At 42.1% G+C, this 20,592-nt stretch overlaps 2 protein-coding genes across 6 annotated transcripts in view; one reads left to right on the top strand and one right to left on the bottom strand.

The window, feature by feature from the left end:
* Positions 1-438: 438 nt before the first annotated feature.
* Positions 439-4,892, bottom strand: TMEM60 (transmembrane protein 60). Its single transcript, XM_004602133.2, has 2 exons — positions 4,710-4,892; positions 439-1,133 (listed from the first exon to the last, which is right to left on the bottom strand). The coding sequence occupies exon 2, from the start codon at positions 1,081-1,083 to the stop codon at positions 682-684; it is 402 nt and encodes a 133-aa protein (XP_004602190.1). The 5' UTR covers positions 1,084-1,133; positions 4,710-4,892; the 3' UTR covers positions 439-681.
* A 250-nt stretch (positions 4,893-5,142) lies between these two features.
* Positions 5,143-20,592, top strand: part of PHTF2 (putative homeodomain transcription factor 2) — a 111,736-nt gene continuing 96,286 nt past the window's right edge. For 4 of the 5 annotated variants that reach the window (XM_055141105.1, XM_055141111.1, XM_055141088.1 and 1 more), the window contains exon 1: positions 5,143-5,451. The gene's annotated coding sequence lies outside the window, so the exon portion shown is untranslated. Of the gene's footprint in view, positions 5,452-5,482; positions 5,572-20,592 lie in introns of those variants that run through there. The other variant, XM_055141096.1, reaches the window with a different exon arrangement.

Below are 20,592 nucleotides of genomic sequence, written 5' to 3'. Positions count from 1 at the left end.
GGAATCGAACCCCCAGTCGGCCGCGTGCAGGGCAAACACCCTACCTATTGTTCTATTGCTCCAGCCCCAGAATTTTAAAAAATATTGCCACCTCTGCTTTTTTGGGAAGAAAGCCCCTTGATAGATTGATCATAATATATTTTCTGAGGCCATGACTTTCTGAGACCTCAAGACAAGAGACACAAAGTGGGCCTACCTAACCTAACCAGACTGTCTGGTTCCCCAACAGTTCAGTCTAGATATAAATCTGCCAAACTCAGATTCCATCTGAATGTAAAAATGAAATGGTATCCAAACTATTTCAGTGACTAAGTTTTTTTCCCCAAGCACAAATGACCATTTACTTTGGTCAAAAGTAAAATTCTACCTAAATATTTTACCACATAAAAATGTTGACCAAATGTTTATAACTGATTATCAAAGAGTCAAGTAGAAAAATAAGTTCCAAACACACTTTATTTACAGAAGGCTAAGAAGGATATTTACAACTCAAATATTGGATAATCCAGCTTTGGGTTGACTAGAAGCCAATGATTCACCAATACTATTTTGTGGAAGCAGTATAAAACTACATTTGGTATTTATTTCAGTTCGATGGTATTCTCCAAGCTTGCAAAAGATTCAGAACACTTTAATGACAGCTTGCTGAACAGCAATAAAATGAGACGATGTCCTGAGAAGTCAATCTCTCACCAAAAAAACATTATATCCAAGCTCTATCAATGCTCCAGCCAGTAAGGCCCATAAAGGAATGAAGACATAGGAAAGATTCATAGTAGTAAACTGTTCCAGTTTAGCACAGAGTGCAAGGCAAAAGGCTAATTTAAGTAACATTGCAATGAGATACCAGGCTTTTTTTTTAATATTGTGTGATCCATGTCGAGGGTCAAAGCCAGACTTGCATCGTCCAGCCATTTTCACAATCAGCATAACAAGAAGAATAGTGTCAAATATCCAGACTGGAATAAATATGAGGAACCAGTTCCAAGGTGCCTTCTCGTCCAGTTTCAACACCAACATGATCAAGAAGAGTAATGTGAAAAGCCAGGTGAGTAGCACTCTCTGAGCCAAGGACATTCTCATTTAAACAGTTTAAAGAGGCTGCTGCAGAGTCGAAAAAAGGAAAATATGCCCTAAAGAAGGAAAAAAAGTCAAGATTGTTTGACACCAGAGAAAAGGTAATCTATTCTTAATGAACAAAACTGGTTCTTTCACATTCAGATTTTCTAATTTTGAAATCATTCTTTTTTAAAAACTGTCAACTGGTTGAAGGGCGGGCAGGCAGGCAGGAGGCACATAAAGAAAAAAAATAAAACCTGTCAACTTTGTAGTCATCTTTTATATTATAATCACACTATTCCTTGTAACTATGACAAAACATCCTAACTTTTTAGTATATATTCCTGGTGTAATCTCTACTGAAAATGTCTCAGTCTGTTCTATTTCATTGCTATACCAAATCTAAGTACTCATGACCTGATTCCTGCACCTTGGGCATTTTTTAGTCTGTGTAATTTGCTTATCTACATATTTTTCAGGATACTAAGAATTAAAGTGGCTAATTAAAATTATTAAAACATCAGTAAAATCAAGGTTTTAAAGATCTCACCGGACTAAAATAGAAGACACTGACAACACTGGACTTTCAGTTTTAATCTATTGGTTTTAAATATTTAGAATTTCTCAATAAAGTTCTTATAAATACCTATTTTCTCAATCTGGAATCTCTTCCCATTAGTAATACTTTTTTTGGGGAGTTGTGGTGCATATGATTTTTCAGTATTTGCAATCCAGTAATTAAGGGCACTTATCAATGATGCATACCTGGAACATATAATCCATTATTGTTTTTAAAAAAGCCAATCAACTCCAGACATTGTTGTTACTGGATACTAAATTAGTTAATAATTGGGCTACTTCTTATATCCTATTCTTTTACTCATCTCGTGTTGATTATCTTGGATATAGCTAGGATAGGGTGTATTATCTGGAAGGGTAGTATCTGCTGTTTTCTTTATCCTTTTGGCATTTGGATCACACCTGGTGTTTCACCAGTTGGGCTACTTATAGGTGCTACTCTCCAATGTTCTGGAAGACCATGCCAAGGACTCAATCCAGGCCTCCTGCATGTGAAGATTGCAGTTCACTCTGTTATCTGGTCTTACTGTTTCCTCTTTCTCTCTAATTTGGGGGATGGGGCATACTCAGTGTTGCTCAAGGGCTATTCCTACTTCTTGGACAGGGATCACTCAGTGGTGCCTGGGGGGCCATAGGTGGAGATAAGAATCAACTGGCCACGTGCAAGGCAAGAGCTTTATTTACTGTATTATCTCTTCGGTCTTGTTTTTCCCCCCTTTGGTGTTGAGGATCAAACCTGGGACCTTATATGTGCAAGTCAAGTGCTCTACATTCATCCCTGGCCTCTACAGTCTGTGTATTTCAGCATACTTTCTACTATATCTTTTCTTTTTTTTTTTTGGTCCTAAATTCTAAAATCACTAATACTTAAAAGTCTGGAATTTTGACTGGGAATGCATTAAACACAAACACGTAAGTGCTAAATAAGTATTATTTGATCTTTACAGAAGAATAAAGTATGTTATCAACCTTGTGACCATTTAGAAAAGGAGTAGATAGAATGGGAAATCAGAAGCCGTACTGCACACACTTAGGAGTTAACAAAAATTAATGAAATGCAAATAGCTGACAACATTTTTTCACTTTAAACATTTGTGGGGTTTTTGTGAGGTCTTTTTTGTGTGTGTGTGGCTTTTTTGGGGGGTTACACCCAGCGATGCTCAGGGGTTACTCCTGGCTTTGCATTCAGGAATTACTCCTGGCGATGCTCAGGGGACCATATGGGATGCCGGGAATCAGACATGACACCGCTGTGTGCCTGCTCTACTATAGCTCTGGGCTCTACTTTGAACATTTGGAGGATCATATATAAAACATACCATAAGACTAGTAAAAGATTAAAATTTTGGTAAAGGTGATCTGATTATAATATGAGGGAAACTGGGCCAGAGAGATAACTCTAAGGGCTGGAACTCATGCTTTGAAGTGGAAAGCCTGGGTTCACTATAGTAGCACATGATGACCCCTGATCACTGCTGGGTATGGCCCCCGAACCAAAAAAAGTAATAAAATGAAGGAAACAAGCCATGGGGAAGTAAAAGACTGATTATGAAAAAAGATATCTGATGAAAAAAAGTGCGTGAGAAAGGTATCTAAAGCATGGGTGGTAGTAATAAAAACCAGCAAGTAAAAGGTAGAGAAATTGTCTAGCTAAATCAAATGCCTAAGTCTAATATGCCGAGTTAAATAGTTGTATAGTTTGAAACGCAGATGCTTTTGCTCCCTGGAAAGAATTTCCTGAAGTGGTCTCCTTTCTTGGGAAGATGCTGCCATAATGAAATGTGCGATGGCATTCGGAAGGAAAGGTAATTAGCGGTGTGTGCTCAAGAATAACTATAGATGGACTTCAGCTCTGATAATCCAATCTATCTAGATATTTTGGTGGATCTTAAAAAAGTTGTAATGCACTTGCTTAAACACAACTTTTCCATCAGCCACTGGATGAGCCAAGCCTTCTATTTTCTCATGGAACTGAGCAGCAACTGGTCACAGGAGGTAGCTGCTGCATTCAGAGCAAGCATTTTAAGATTGCAGGGGAAGGATTGCCAAGTAGCAGTTCGGTGGGAGCAAGTCAAGGAAAGCGGGATGTAACCAGGCTCCTCCGCAAGAGCAGTAAACTATGTAGCGACTTTCCCCGCAGCCAAGCAGGAAACTCTGTAACCACTATCACGGTGAGAGCAGCCAAGCAGGAAAGTATGTAACCACTATCACGGAGAGAGTCGCTGGACCACAGTGACCATGCACAACCCGGATTTTACTCATTCATTGATCACTACGAATCTAGGAAACCCTCTTAGCTTCCTACTATAATTCTTTCTCCTTAAGGGAGGGGGTGGTGGCCTACCTTGAGACCAAAATAACGCTCAGCTAACAACTCTGGCCATTTGAGGGGCTTCTCTCAGGTACCTGGAGGGATCGTGTATCTAGTCTTTGTTCAAACCTGCGATGCCCCCAAGCGGAAGCCCAAAGGGACCCGCTTCAGCCCCCGCTTTCACTCAGTTTGCGTGTCCCCCAAACCCCGCACTTCCCACATCGCTGCCACCTCCTCCTCTCGCTGCAGCTGGGAGTCTTCGAGGGGAATCCGCCTCCGTCCCGAAGGCTGCTGCGCGGAATCAGCCTCAGGCTGAGCCCCTCGCCCGGTCGCCTTCGAAAGCCCCTTGTGGCACCTCAGCCGGCTGAACCCGCGTTCACGTGGAACCACTTCCGGTTCACAGCCTCTGCAATCACCGGCTCTACCTGTCCCGGGTCCCGGGGCTCAAGGCATTTCCCAAACGACGCTCGCTCTTCGCCAGCAAACGCCACGGCGCCGCCCCTCCAGGGCTCGCCCTCCGACACCCTGACCTCCCTGAAATTCTGCGCCGGGGTGGCCGCCGCACGTCGCGGCTGGGGCACAACAAGGTCCACCAAGGCACGCGGAGGCCCTAATGCCGTGCGGGTTCAAAGGAGGGAGTGTGAAAGGGTGGGAGGCTGCGGCACCGAAACCCGAGGCCTCGGAAGCCAGAGCCCGGGCACCGTGTGGGGTCGGGCGCAACTCGGAGTGGAGGCCGGTCCCTCTCGATGCCCGGACTCACCTGGCAGCGCCGCCGGCCTGAGAGCGGAGAGGCGCGCGAAGATCCGGCACTTCGCCAGTTTGGATCTTTAGCCTCTTCCACACTTTGTCCCCCATTAAATCCAGAGCTCGTCACATGATAATCAAGAGAAAGAGCTGAGTTCCGCCTCTCCGAACGATCGCTGTGGAGGCGTTTTCGGTTCCACCTCAGGGCCGCGCCCACATCCGGGGTTGGGGGTGGGGCCTCACCGCCTTGGGTCTGCGCGATAGGCCAGAGAGGACGCCAATCTGGGTTCAGCGCCCCCCCCGCCTCCTTCGTCCCTGCGTTCATTGGACCATTTGGCCACCGGTGCAAACCAACCGACCTTTCCTTGCGTTCGGGTTTGTCAAAAAGGCGGCACTCAAAGCAGGCGGTGAGCCCGCCTCTCTGTCGCCACAGGTTAGGAGCAAAGTCAGAGGGGAGTGATTTCTGTTTCCATTGGGCCCGCAGATGCCAGTCACCTCAGCCAGCGCGTGGCTCCGCCCCTCGCCAAGCCACCGGGCCCCGCCTTCCGCCCGCCCGTCCGCCGGCGCGCGGAGACTGCAAAGCTCCGGCGCAAAATCCTGCGGGAAGAGGGGGTGGGGCGACGCATCTGAAGGGAGCGCGCCCGCGGGCAGCCTGCTCTGCTTCTGGCTCCACGGCTTCCCGCGGCGGCGGCGCTCTCCCTGCTCTCTCCCGCGCGCCCTCCAAGCCGCCTCCTAGCGGCGCGGCGCCGGCTCCTACGGTAAGTGCCGCATCGCCTGCGCGCCGGGGCGGGCGGGTGTTGGAGGTCGTTGGATCCTGACAGAATCCCGGGGATGGAGCTCTCTGACGGGGAAAGAACGCGGCGGCGGACGGGATCAAGGTGGCGGTGGGGAGGGGGGTGGTCCTCGCTGTGGGGCGGGTGGGGGGCGAGGTTTTGCTGTCCGCCACCGCCACTGGCTTTCCCGACAGCGGCTGGCACCTGCGGGTCGGGCTGAGCCGCGGTCCCCTCCCACCATCCCTCGGCTGGCGGCGGAGACTCCGTGTCCCCTTGCTCCCGAGCCCGCGCTCTGCGCCTGCCTTGCCGGGGATCGGCTGGAGCCCCGCGCCGCCGCCGCCGCCGCCGCCGCCTCCCTCCCCTGCGCCCCCGCCCGCCGCCCCTCTCCGCTTCCTGCCTGCGGCGCGGTGCTGGGGGCGCGTCGGGGGCCGGAGGGCGTGCGGGGCGCAGGGGAGGGCGCTGCTGCTGCACTCCCACCCCCCAGCATCCCCCCCACACTCCCGAGCTGGCGGCACTTTAGTTCGGTGATTGCCGCGTTGCCTGCGGCACGGGTGCCGAAACCTGTGCCTGGGCCTTAGGGATGTCTCTCTCTCCCATCTGGAAACAATGCGGGCACTCCGAGCGTGCTCACCTTCTCGGATTTTTCATCCCCGGGTGGACACGGTCCATGCGCGCGTATGGTATTATTTCTCCCAGCCGTGGCTTTACCTCTCATCGTCCTCGTGTTCAACTTTGGGGTTCATTCTTTCACCGATCTAGCAACAACACCCCCCCCCCTTTTTTTTTTTTAGCCAGGCAAAACAAGGAACTGCATTCTATCGCCTTATACTGATTAGGGAAGTGCAGAGTCTGGAACAATTTATTCATCTCTGTATTCGCGTAACATTCCAAGTCAATTCGTGCTGGATGCATTCAGTATTCTGTCATTTAAATTGTTATCTGCTCTTGCTATGCCCTGCTGACTTTAGATCATTCTGTTATTTTTGTGTTACTTTGATTTTATGATGTTTGGTGAGTTCTAAGACATTTGGCCATTTTTAGACTTTTTTCCTTTTTTTTTTTTGTCCTCTGAGACTTCAGCTTATGGTTGTAGTATTTGTACTTGTAACCTTCGTGTTTTCTCTTGCTTTTAGGGGCGAGATAATTTTTTAAAAATTGGTCTTATGCAAAACTTGACTTTTTTCCATAACATTTTTAAAATTGGAAAGGTCGTTCTAAGAGTTTGAAAGCAGCCAGAACCTGAATAGCTGTCACATAGTAATTTGAACTCCTTGCTTGTGACTAAGGTCTGATCCCTTTCATGTAAGGAAGTGGGGACCCCTTGTCATTTTGGCTCAGGTTCCAAAAGAAAGAAATCCAAAGCTTTAGGGAGAAGGAGCCATTCCTGGCATCAGACAGTAGGTTTTTTGAAGGAAAAATTCTCACTAGGGAGCAGACCTACCAGTCCCTAACACAGGTTTGGTGTCCGGATGCGTGAAATGGTATTAACATGTGCATTTTTCTTTTCTTTTTTTCTTTATGGGTTTTGGGCCACATAGACTGTGTGCTTACACCTGACTTGGCGCTCCTCACTCCTGGAGGGCCCAGGGGACCAAATGGGCTACTGGAGATGGCACCTGGGTCGACTGCGTGCAAGGCAAGCGTCCACCCTGCTGTACTATTGCTCCCGCCCAGTGTTTGCATTTGTAAAGTGGAAGTTACCTGCTTTAAAATAGTCATAACTATGGCAGGGCATGAAAATGTGTGGTCTAACAAGGGCATTTCTGCGTAGTCAAGCCTCCAAGAGAAACATTTTTAAGCCCAAACTGGTACTGGAAAGTTGACCTTAGTCAAGAGCAGTTTTCAAACTAGAACCTTTTGACTAGTTCACTTAATGCAAAATGACAAGGATGCTGTCATGGGAAAGACTTTATTAAACTGAGCCAAGGAAAATTTAGGGTAACATGTAGAAAAAGTATGGATTAGGGGCTGGAGCGGTAGCACAGCGGGTAGGGTGTTTGCCTTGCACGAGGCCAGCCCACGTTTGATTCCCAGCATCCCATATGGTCCCCCAAACACCGCCAGTAGTAATTCCTGAGTGCAGAGCCATGAGTAACCCCTGTGCATCACTGGGTGTGACGAAAAAAGGGAGAAAGAAAGAAAGAAAGAAAGAAAGAAAGAAAGAAAGAAAGAAAGAAAGAAAGAAAGAAAGAAAGAAAGAAAGAAAGAAAGAAAGAAAGAAAGAGGAAGAAAAACTAGAGCAATAGCACAGCGGGTAGGGCGTTTGCCTTGCACACGGCCAACCTGGGTTCAATTCCCAGCATCCCATATGGTCCCCTGAGCACCGCCAGGGGTGATTCCTGAGTGCAGAGCCAGGAGTAACCCCTGTGCATCGCCAGGTGTGACCCAAAAAGCAAAAAAAAAAAAAAAAAAAAAAAAAAAAAAAAGAAAGAAAGAAAGAAGAAAAAGTGTGGATTAAAAATTAACTGGAATGTTTCTCTATTGTCTCATGTAGTCTTTATAATGTTGTAAGGAAGGTACTGCAGTTGTTCTTTCCCTTGTTTTGTATATGAGTTAACCAAAACTTAGGTTAGCACTGTTTATTTTGGGGGTGGGGGAGATAGTTGGTGGTGCTTATGGGTTATTCCTGGCTCAGCACTTAAGAATTATGCCTGACGGTGCCTAGGGGATTGTATGGGATGCCGGAGATTAAACCCGTCTCCCGTGTGCAGGGCAGGTGCTCTATCCAACTGTGATGTCTCTCTGACCCCCAGCACATTTTTTTAAAGGGTTCTTAACTCGTGAATTGTGAGATAGGGGATTCACATTCAAGTAATCAAGTTGAAAGCCTATAATTTCAAACTATTATGCTGTGTATCATGCAGTTAAGTATGTAGCTTCTTGGAGACTTGTTAGCTACTACTAGTGGAAAATAATGCTGTCAGACTGTAAACTGAATAGGATTATTGTATGTAGTCAATAATACTTTTACATTGTTCAAGTCATAGACACTGTTGAGTGATGCTGCTATATAAGGATATAAAGATGGAGCCACCCTCCCTGTTTTGTAGGAGCACCTGGGAAAGATGGATACTTGAAATAATAATGTAAACAACTCAAAGTGGGATAGAGACTCATAGAATCTGGGGTTTCACTGAGAGAAAAAAAAATCAGTTGAAGTTTAAATAGACCGAACTAAATTATTATTTAACTTTGGGAGCTTGAGCATAATGCAAAATCTTTTTCAGTTTCAGTTACCCTATCTATTAAGAAGAAAGAATAATATCTCAAAGGGAGTATTAAAATGTGTCAGGTGCAGGCACATTAATAAGCCTTGGATACAAAAGAGTGAATGAATAGTTCTAAGAAAGTTCTAGGACCACGTAGACCTTGAGTTCAATCCCCAGCATTCCATGCACTCCATCCCCCAGCACTGCTGGTTGTGGACCTGGTGGCCCCAAAGTACCATCATTTGGAGCATGTAAGCATTAGAGTCTGGACAAGAAGTGGGAAAAGAGTGTATTATATGTCAAACAAGAAGCATGATTTCAGAACAGGACTGTGGATTGTTGAGTGAATAGCAACTAATTATGGTTTTTATGAAAAGTGTTTGTGAACACCAAATTTAAATGGTAATTATATATAAATGTGCCGGAGCAAAGTGAGTACTATTCAGTTTAGATGGTTGGAAAGACTCTTAAGGGGAGTATTGTCTTCTCTTTATCCCTTTCTCTAGACTGTAAGGGATATAAACTGAACCTCTCAAACTACCCTTTGCATAGATAAGTATATATGTGTATACCCACACATATACAGTATTGATGTGACAGAAGAACAGATGGTTTAAATTGGAGCTGCCCTTGAAAATCTGAGTCTCGGTTTCTATCCTCTCAGGTTAGCATAAATATTCACTTTGAGTTGAGTTTATAAACATGGGCCATCACTTGATGACTACGATCATATGACTAAGTTGAAAATATTAAATGGCATTTAGAAAAACTTTGTTGTTGTTGTTGTTGCTTTTTGGGTCACATCCGGCAATGCATAGGGGTTAGGCCTGGCTCTGTACTCAGGAATTACTCTGATGGTGCTCAGGGGACCATATGGGATGCTGGAATTCGAATCCAGGTTGGCCGCGTGCAAGGCAAACGGCCTACCCGCTGTGCTATCGCTCCAGCACCTAGAAAAACTTTCTCAAAGAAAATATTATTAGCATCTTACATATCGCTAAAATGACACAAAATTACAGAGGTGAGCTTTCTGATGAGAAAATCCAGCTGCTTCTAGAACAGGTAATTTTAGAGCATTAGGAAAGAAAATTAGCTGGATTTCTTTCTGAGTAGTGAACAGGAACTGAGGCAGGAAATGGCTGTGGCTGAACCACTACCTGATAATAATCGTGTAACATGATTAAATTTGACATTTAATGAGAGGAAGTTAGGGGGAGAAAAAGTGCACTGTATGCAGCTTTCCAGTTTCAGAAACAGTTAAGGGAAAGGGACTGTTAAAAGTGTATCTACAGAAAATTTGAAGACATGTAATAGTAATAGAAACTTGAACTTGCTGCCTGAATGAAAACATCCTATTATTATAAGCATTAAAAAAAATCAATTCTGGGGGCTGGAGCCATAGCACAGCAGGTAGGGCGTTTGCCTTGCACGCGGCCGACCCGGGTTCTAATCCCAGCATCCCATATGGTCCCCTGAGCACTGCCAGGGGTAATTCCTGAGTGAAGAGCCAGGAGTAACCCCTGTGCATCGCCGGGTGTGACCCAAAAACAAACAAACAAAAAAAAATCAATTCTGCAGTCCACAAGTTTGTGTCACTTTGGGCTTTCTGAATAATAATCATGAGGTTAAATTTTATTCATCAAGTGAAAATATCTACTATGCAAGATTTTGATAGCTGGGTTAGTGTGTGTAAATCACTTAGCATAAGAGACTTGCTGAAGAAATGGTTGCTGGAATTACTTGACTAAGCCTAAGAGGTGTGTATGTATTAATTTATTAATCCTCGTGGAAAATATCTGCACAATCACCACAGATAAAGTCATTGCAGAATCTTTACTCCTTTTGCTCTTCAATCTCAAGCTCACTGCCAGACACTTCATTTCTTTTTGCCAGCGCCAACAGTATCTCTGAGTTGTCTTCTTTATGTTCATTTGATACTATCTCTGTTTTCTTGAGGTTTTTTTCCTTCTTATATAGGCCATGTCTTGCCAGTCTGTGCTTGGGTTTGTATTCCTTTGTATGATCCAAGGAATTGTAAATTATGCCAGCGCTGGTTGTCAAATCACCGTAAAAGTGGGTTCTGAATCGTTTGGGGTGGTCTTGTACATTTTGGCAAGTTTCTCTCAAATTTCTGTCATTGTGGCCTTCCCACCGTGAAGGACATCTATGACCATTTGCTTCTGCTGGAGGTGTCAGTTGGTCATGAAATTCCTGGTCCGGATGGTGACTGTGTCATTCATGATGACAACACATCATGATAGCCAAGGAGAAAAGGGGGCGGGTGTGGTTTTTGTTTTATCTATATCTGTCTTCTCAGATAGGGTAAGAAAAGTCAGAAAATGGCTTGATGCGGAATGATAGTATATTGGGTATGGTATTTGCCTTGCAAATGGCTGACCTGGGTTTGATCCCTGGCACCACTAGGAGTAATTCCTGAGTGTAGAGCCAGGAATAACCCCTGAACCTGACAGGTATGACCCGAAAAGCCAAAAAACTAAAAAAAAAAAAATTAAGAAAAGAGAATCACCAACAAATTAAACAGTAAAAGGAGATGGCTGTTAAAAGGGTGTTAAAATGGTAACAGACAAGTGGATAAAGAATTGTTGCAGATAACTTCCAAGAGGGGGAAAGGTGACATCACATTCCCATTTTTTCTTGAAGAAAGTAGGTAAAATTCCCATGAATAGCCAAAGAAATTCAGAGGTATTTCATTACTTACTTTGGAACTGTTTGTAAAGATATAGTGATCAAAACTGCATGGTACTGGAATAAAGATAGATCCTCTGATTAGTGGGTCAGAATCGAACACCCTATGACAAAACCCATATTTTAGGGCAGTTATTTTTTATAAAGGAGCTGAGAACATGAAATAGATAAAGATAGCCTATTCAATATATGGTTGTGGGAAAATTGGGTAACTGTGTAAGAAATTAAAACTGGATCCATATCTTACACTTCACACAAAAGTCAACTCAAAGTGGATCGAAGGCCATCAGATTTGACCAGGCACTGTAAAGTACATTGAGGAAAATATAGGCAGAACACTTTTAAGATTTGGACCTCAGAGGTGCCTTCATTGATCTGGTACAACTGGCAAAGGCAACATAATCAAAAATAAACAAATGGAACTAAATAAAGTTAAAGAGCTTCTGCATGGCAAAAGAAACATGGACTAATACTAAAAGACAGCTAAATGAATGAGAAAAAATATTTGCATTCAGCGCATCAGATAAAGATTTCAGATCCAGGATATATAAAGTACTCACAAACAACAACAATAACAAAATTCAAAAACCCTACCAAAAATGAGGGAGGAAATGAATAGATACTTCTCAGAGTAAGACAGATGGATGACCGATTGGCACATGAAGAAGTGCTCAGCATCACTTTTCATTAGAGAAATTCAAATCAAGACAATGGACCATCACTTGAAGACTACAGTCATATGACTAGGTTGAAAATAATAAATGGCATTTAGAAAAGTTGTGTTTCTTTAAAAATTAATATTAGAATCTTACATATTGCTAAAATCACACAAAATTACAGAGGCAAGCTTTTTGATAAGAAAACTGGGCTCTGTCCTAGAACAGGCAGTTTTAGAGCACTGTCATCCCATTGCTCATCGATTTGTTCAAGCGGGCACCAGTAATGTCTCTCATCGAGAGACTTATTGGATATGCCAATAAGTCGAGAGACTTATTGGATATGCCAATAAGTCGAGAGACTTATTGGATATGCCAAAAACAGTAACTTATTGTTACTGTTTTTGGCATATCCAATATGCCACAGGTAGCTTGCCCGGCTCTGCCGTGTGGGCGCGATACTCTCAGTAGCTTGCCAGGCTCTCCAAGAGGGGCAGAGGAATAGGAAAGAAAATTTTAGCTGGTTTTCTTTTTCTTGTTTTTTGGGTTTTTTTTTGTATGACACCCAGAGATGCTCAGGGGTACTCCTGGCTCTGCACTCAGGTATTAAACTGGTGTTGCTTGCAGAACTGAAAACATGATATAGGATGCCAGGGATCAAACCCAGGTCGGCCATGTCCAAGGCAAATGCCCTACCTACTGTACGATTGCTCTGGCCTTGGATTTCTTTCTGAATAGTGAACAGTAACTAAGGCAAGAATGGCCCATAGCAAAAAATAGTAGGAACAATCTGTGTTAGTACGGATGTGATGAAAAAGGAGCTCTTGTCCACTGGTGGTGGGAATGTTGTCTGGTACTTCCCCTGTGGAAAACGGTATTGAGAGTTCCCAGTAAATAGCCAAATGACCCAGCAATCCTGCTTTTGAGCATCTACTACCAGGACATAAAACACACTTCTCAAAAGAAGACATGTACACCATTATTCACTGCTGCACTGAATATAGTAGCAAAGATATGGAATCAACCTAGGTGTCCAAGGACAGGTGAATGGATTATGAAGATGTGGTATATTTGCACAACAGAATACTATGCAATAGCAAAGAACAGTGAATGAAATCATGCAGTTTGCTGCTACATGGTTCGAACTGGACGATATGTTGAGGGAAGTTAGCCAGAAGAAGAAAAGTAAACACAAGTTGATTTAACATCTCTGTGGTGTATAGAATACTGGATGAGGAAATGTATTGTAGTAAAAGGGTGAATCTGTATCACCCTTGACTTCAGTGTTTAGAGAGGAGAAGGACAGAGAAGGAAAGAAATCAAAGGAGGAAGAATAGAACAAGAAGTAATGGATGCACAGGCATCAGGGCTTCAGTTATACTGGTGATGTGAGTGAATGCTATAGCCGATATAGCCAAAACACAGACTTAACAGAACTGAAAACATGAGATCTAAGCTGGAACCACTGAAACTATGTAAAGTGCCTGTCAAGTTGACCTATGGAGAAGGGAAGGGAGAATGGGCACTGATAGAGGGAAGTTCACACTGATTGTGGGGTTAGTGTTATATGCCTAAAATCTCAACTATCAATGATTTTGTAAATCACAGTTCTTTAATAAAAACTTTTAAAAATGTTTAAAGTTGGTCCAACTCATTAAAGTAGGTAGAGTAAATAAACAGGTTTTACAAATCAAACAACCATTAATAAAAAAAGATGAAAAATAGCATCTCCTCCAAATTTAGCATTTAGGGAGAGAAATGTTTTCTCAAATCTCACTTCATCACCTTCATGACTATCCCTGATTTTTTTTGTTTTTGTTTTTGGGCCACTGCCAATATCTAGGGCCTATTCCTGGCTCTGTGCTCAGGGATCACTCCTGTCAGACTCAGGAGGACCATATGGGATGCTGGGGATGGAGCCTGTGATGACTACATGCAAGCTGAGCATCATTTCCCCTGAATTTCCCCCTCCAGCTCCTACCAACAAGCTATTGTACATAGAGAAGGCTTTAACTGAAAGTAATTCTAGCAGAGAAAACAGGTTGATCTACCCAGATTTTCATTTGTCTTAGTCTGCTGTTTTTCTTTGGGACATTAAGTGTATCAATGTATAATTGAAAAATGAAAAAAAAAAACAAACAAAAACGAACCCCACCTCCCCTCATGTTTTTCTCTTGTATTTTTTTTCTTGTTTTTGAACCACACCTGGTGATCCTCACAACTTACTCCTGCCTTTGTGCTCAGGGATCACTTCTGGGGACTATATGGATGGTTGGGATCAAACCCAAGTCAGCCACATGTGAGGCAAACACTTTACCTACTCTGACCTCTGTATTCCCTTCCTTCCTTCCTTCCTTCCTTCCTTCCTTCCTTCCTTCCTTCCTTCCTTCCTTCCTTCCTTCCTTCCTTCCTTCCTTCCTTCCTTCCTTCCTTCCTTCCTTTCTTCCTTCCTTCCTTCCTTGCTTCCTTCCTTCCTTTCTTCCTCTTTCTTTCTTTCTTTCTTTCTTTCTTTCTTTCTTTCTTTCTTTCTTTCTTTCTTTCTTTCTTTCTTTCTTTCTTTCTTTCTTTCTTTCCTTCCATCCTTCCTTCTTTCTTTCTTTCTTTCTTTCTTTCTTTCTTTCTTTCTTTCTTTCTTTCTTTCTTTCTTTCTTTCTTTCTTTCTTTCCATCCTTCCTTCCTTCCTTCTTTCTTTCTTTCTTTCTTTCTTTCTTCCTTTATTCCTTCCTTTCTTCCTTTCTTCCTTCCTTTCTTCCTTTCTTTTTCTTTTTTTTGTTCACAAAGGCTTTATCTACTGTACAGAATATAAGTATTAATCTCTGGCCTCTGTATTCTGTTTCTCTTTTCCTTCCTTCCTTCCTTCCTTCCTTCCTTCCTTCCTTCCTTCCTTCCTTCCTTCCTTCCTTCCTTCCTTCCTTCCTTCCTTCCTTCCTTCCTTTTTTTTGGGGGGGATCACAATGACAATGCTCAGGAGTTATTCCTGGCACTGTGTTCAGGAATCACTCCTGATGGTGCTTGCGGAACCAAATGGGATGACAGGGATTGAACCCAGGTTGGCTGCATGCTGGGCAAATGCCCTCCCTACTGTACTATTGTTCTTGCCCCATGTTACCTTTCTTAAGGTAACATGTGTTTAAGGAGTGTTTCTTCTAGTTTTCTAGTCAAGACTCATGGAGCATCCTTTCTCTTTTCCTCTCATATCTTTTCATGTTTAGTCACTACTGGTCTTTCAGCTCTTTTATCAATGCCTTGTCCCAAATTATCACCTCAGTTTAAAGATTGTTCATTATGGGATTGGAGCAATAGTACAGCGGGTAGGGCATTTGCCTTGCATGTGGCTGACCTGGGTTCAATTCCTAGCATCCCATATGGTTCCCTGAGCTCCTCCAGGAGTAATTCCTGAGTGCAGAGCCAGGAGTAACCTCTGTACATCACCGTGTGTGACCCAAAAAGAAAAAAAATATGCTCATTGTTCACACCCTTATCATTTCTTCCATAGATAGTTGTCATAAGTTTTCTTACTTCTTATTTTCATATTATCCAGTTTTCCACAAAGCTTCTTTCCAGACTGACTTTATAGAAATACTAGCATAATTATACCACAGTTGTATATTTAGTGCCTACCCTGAGTAGTTTACAGATATTTGAGCCACCATATATTTTAAACTTAAGACAGTTCTAAATGACTTGCATATGTAGACCTTTTTTTGTTGTTATTGGACAAATTCAGTTTTTTAAAATAGAAATACAAATTCAGTTTTTGTAATAGACAAAGTGTATTTAGCTTTTTATTATGAAAAAGCCACAATAATTTGTACCTTTCAAGGATCTTGTTGATTTATGTTGCTAAATGTGTATATAGTACATCTTTATTTTCATTGTCATAAAATTGTTTAAAATCACACTTTTTTTCTTTTGGTTTTTGGGCCACACTCAGCAATGCTTAAGGGATTTTTCGTGCCTCTGTGCTCTGGAATTGCGCCTAACAGTGCTAGAGAGACCTTATGGAATACTGAGAATTTAACCCAGGTCCAGTACATGCAAGGCAAGTCCCCTACTTGCTGTACTGTCTACATCTCCAACCCCTAAAATCATAATATTTTAAATATAAAATCTATAGTAACGTCCCCTCTCTCATTCCTGTTATTTTACATACTTTATTTTCCTGTTCAATTAGTCTGGCCAGAGGTTGGTTTGTTTTACTAACCTTAAAGAACCAGCTTTAGTTTTTCTTTGTACATTTTTCTGTTCTCATTCTCTTTACTTTGTGTTTTATTTGCTCTAGGTTTGCTATAATCTTAATATGGAAATTTAGCCCATCTTTTGAAATCTTTATTTTCTAAACAATGCTATACAATTTTCCTTAGTGCTGCTTTGGCGACATCCCACAAATTTTGATATTATGTATTTTCATTTAGTTCAGAATTCTTGGTGATTTTGTTTCCTTTTGACCTGATTGACTATTAGAAGCATGTACTTGGGTTTCTAAATATTTGGGGATTTTTACTTTTAGGTATTTTTAGATAAATGATTTTTAATTCAGTTTCACTGTGGTCAGAGAACATATGTAGTGAGATTTGAATCATTCAAACTTACTGAGACTTGTTTTATGGCCCAGAATATGGTCCTTGTTCTGGTAGATGATTCATGTGCATTTGAAAATAATATTGGGTGAACTGTTTTATAAATATCAGTCAGATCAGGTAGAATGATCATTCAAGTTTTATGTATTCTTACTGATTTTTTTTTAATGTCTACTTATGCTGTTAATTTTTGGGAGAATGCTAATTAATTTGTCAGGGCACACTGGACTGTGCTCAGGGCTTACTCCTGGCTGTGTACTTAGGAATCACTCCTGGTAGTGCCAGGGAATTATACGTTGTGCTGGGAACTGACCCTTGATAGGTGGCATGTAAGGCAAGCCACCCTACTTGCTGTACTATCTCTCTGGCCTGTAAAAGTTTATTATCCTCATGAGAATTTTGGTAAATGGTTTACCAAATTAATCAAATGTAGACAAGTTATAAGTCCTCTTAGTGGAATATAGGTAAGGTAAGAAAATTTTCTCTCTCTGTCTCTCTCTCTCTCTCTCTGTGGGGGGTGTGTGATACACCTTTATTTTCAGAAAGGATTATTCAGTTATCCAGTGTTGTCGCTGCTAAAAATAAAGTGAATATATTCTTAGACTGCCTAACCAATTATTCATATCCCTATTAATAGGAATTACAAGTCCACTGTATTTTGTTTTCAGATAAATAGATAATGTTGTTGATTAAATTTTAGGAATTATTTAGCTCTTACTTAGTGAGGAAGATTACTAAGATGTTGAAGATGTTTAGAAATCATGCTGTGTGAATAGTCAGAGAAATGGGGAACATTTGGCCCAGAAAAGAGAGATTAATGATATGATGTTTATTAATTTACCACAGAAGATGTGATAAATTTATTTTGTGTTCACTCAGAATGTATAACTAACATAGGTAATGGGATTTAAGAAGATCTGATTATTTTTCTGAAGAAAATGTTGTGGCAGACTATTTTAAATAGCTATCTTAAAAACCTCCAACTCAGTTATTACCTTTCTTCAATCAGCGGGAAAATTGTTTTGTTCTTGTGCCATACATGGGGGCTCTCGGTGGCTGTTCCTGGCTGTTCTGTGTTCAGGATGACCCCTGCACGTGCTTGAGGGACCTTAAATGACCGTATGTGTTGCCGGAGATCAAACCAGAATCGAATGCATGCAAGACAAGCATTTCAACCCCTTTAGCCTAAGCCCAGCTTTTTTTTTATTTAATTAATTAATACTGTGAGAAATTGAAACTACTTCAAAGACTTCTAGATGTCTAAGTATGCTGTATTTAGTGGATTAGTCAATTGTATCCCTCAGAAGATGCATCACAAGGCAGGGATCCTGTTCTAAATAAGTATAAAGAAATAATGTGTACATAATCTTTTGGATTAGTTTACAGTACAGGGTATCATATTAAAGACTGAGAAGTTTGAAGTAGGGAAATTTGAGTGAGTTTTTCTTTCTAATCTAGTGAATTTAGGGGATGTACTAGATTGTAAGTATAACCTACATATTCAGTAATCATCTACATATACATGTTATTTAAACCAAGATATTTAAAATGATCACTTACGGTCTGAGGAAATAAGCCTGTATTTCCCAACTCAATCCTAACATCACCTCTCTGTAGATAACATCAGATCTCCAGATGAAGTACAGTCTCACAGGACTACCCGCCCTCAGACACCAGTCACAAGTTTTAGGTTGTCAGTGTGCTCCTGATCAACCAACTGTGCATCAGTGGGTCCACAACTTCCTCCTTTGCATGGAATGAGTTTGATAGGACTGCTCATAAAACTCAGAGCAACATTTAACTTTCAGAAAACTGATTTACTATCAAAATTAAAATTTTCAGGAACAGCCACATGGAAGATATGCATAGAACCAAGTACATGGGAAGCGGTGTGGCGCTTCCATGCTCTCTGGCCACACCGTTCTTCCTAGATATCCATGTTTCTACCAACCTGGGAATTTTCAGAACCCTGTTCTTTTGGGTGTTTTTTTGCTACATAGGCATGAGGATTAAGTCATTTGACCATAGGTGACTTTCCAGTCCTATGCTTCTTCTGGATGTGGGTTGGAACAGGTTCAGTTCTACGTCACACATTTGTTGTCACTGACAACCAATCCCTATACCAAGGTGCTTTCTAAAACTTAATCATTAACATAGCAAAAAATTCAGATTCCGCATTGTCACAGGGAATTTCAAGGATTCTAGGAAGTCTTTCCCTGAAGACCAAATAAACATGTTTCTTAGTAGAGATCAGAATACATCAGAGGGGCCGAGAGATGGTACAGCAGGTAAGGTACTTGCCTTGCATGCGGACAACCTGGTGTCAATCCCTGATACCCCACATGGTCCCCCCTGAGCCCATAAGAAGTGACTCCCTGAGCACCACAGGGTGTGAGCACCACAGGTAGTAGGTCCAGGGAGGGGCACATGAAAAAGATGTTGTTGATATGATAGACTATATAAATTTAGCTCTTTGTAGTTGTTGAGTGGTTTCTATGTGCAGGTGATGGTAGCAAAGGAAAAAAAGACAAAGATTCTTGGATCCTTATTTAAGTAGCAAGTTGAGTAGATAGCAGCATTCCAAAGAGTAGAAAATCAGAATAAGGGAAAGAGCAAAAGGGCTTTTTCCCAACTCCGTCAGATTTTAGAAGCTCCCTCCTATCACTTCTGTTTTTACTTAAACCAGCTATACCTGACTACAAGAAATGTTTCTGTTTTGCTTTTTTGATCACATCCAGCAATATTTGGGGGGCTGCTTCTAGCTTTCCACTCTAGGGTTGCTCCCAAGTGGTGCTGAGGGGAACATGTGGTGTCAGGGACTGAATCTGGCCCTTTCACATTCAAAATATGCGTTCAGTCCAGTGAGTTTACTCTGGTCCAAAAGATTTTTATTTTAATCAAAATTGTGCCCCATGAAATTTCTGCAAGAGGAGTACAATAAAATAATTTATCAGTTAGTCCTGTTATTTGTTTTTTACTAGTTCCCTTCTTTTTTGGGGGGTGGGTACCAGGCATTGATTCTAGGATCTTATGAATGAGACGCATGATTGATATACATCTCTGGCCTTGCACATTTTCATTTTAGGTGCTCCCACCATCACCAAGAGCTTCCAGTTATGACTGACCCTGTGCTACTGTGTGTCATAATGCTACTTGATTCTGGCATTGCTCAGTGGGCCGCGTGCTGGGGTTTTGCACATTATAGCCATGTGTTCTGTCACTTGAGCTATCTATGTCTCTGACCCCTTGTGTTCTTTATAAACCATTTCTTCTTAGTCTGCTCTGACTTTTGTTTATTTGTTGTTGTTGTTGTTGTTTGTTTTGTTTCTCACACTCAAGTGGTGCTTAGGGCTCACTCTTGGCTATTCACTCAGAAATCAATCCTAGTGGCTTGGAGGTTCTTATAGGGTGCCAGGAATCAAACATGGATCTGTCGTGTGAAGGCCAAGCACCTTACCCACTGTACTGTCTCTCTGGCCTCTTTCTGCTGATTTTGATCTCTTCTATTTCATTTGAAATTGTTTTTCTCAGAGTCTTTTTGACCTGTTTGTTTGTTTGTTTGTTTGTTTGTTTTAGCTTTTTGAGTCACACCTGGCAATGCATAGGGGTTACTCCTGTACTCCTCCTGGCTTTGCACTCAGGAATTACTCCTGTTGGTGCTCCGGGGACCACATGGGATGCTAGGAATAGAACCTGGGTTGGTGGCATATAAGGCAAACACCCTACCCGCTGTGCTATTGCTCCAGCCCCAATGACCTGTTTTCTTAAACCTAGTGATACCAGCATCCTTTTCAAAACCTCTGTATTAGAACCCGTGATGCCACTTTTACCTGCTTCTTTTCTGCTCATTTTCTTTTCTTGATCTCTGATCCCAGTTCCTCTGAGGAGTGACAGTTGTGGCTAGACCTTTTCCCCCTCTATTAATATTCTTAGTAAAATGAATAATTTTGTTGTTTTTTTGTTTTGTTTTGTGTC

Source organism: Sorex araneus, chromosome 1 (genome assembly GCF_027595985.1).
Source record: "Sorex araneus isolate mSorAra2 chromosome 1, mSorAra2.pri, whole genome shotgun sequence".
In the NCBI taxonomy this organism is placed as follows: Eukaryota; Metazoa; Chordata; class Mammalia; order Eulipotyphla; family Soricidae; genus Sorex; species Sorex araneus.
The sequence above is the reverse complement of the archived record's forward strand: the minus strand, read 5'-3'. Positions and strand labels throughout refer to the sequence as shown.

Excerpts from the sequence above, each read along its gene's own strand:
- TMEM60 (XM_004602133.2), bottom strand. The coding sequence starts at position 1,083 with ATGAGAATGTCCTTGGCTCAGAGAGTGCTACTCACCTGGCTTTTCACA.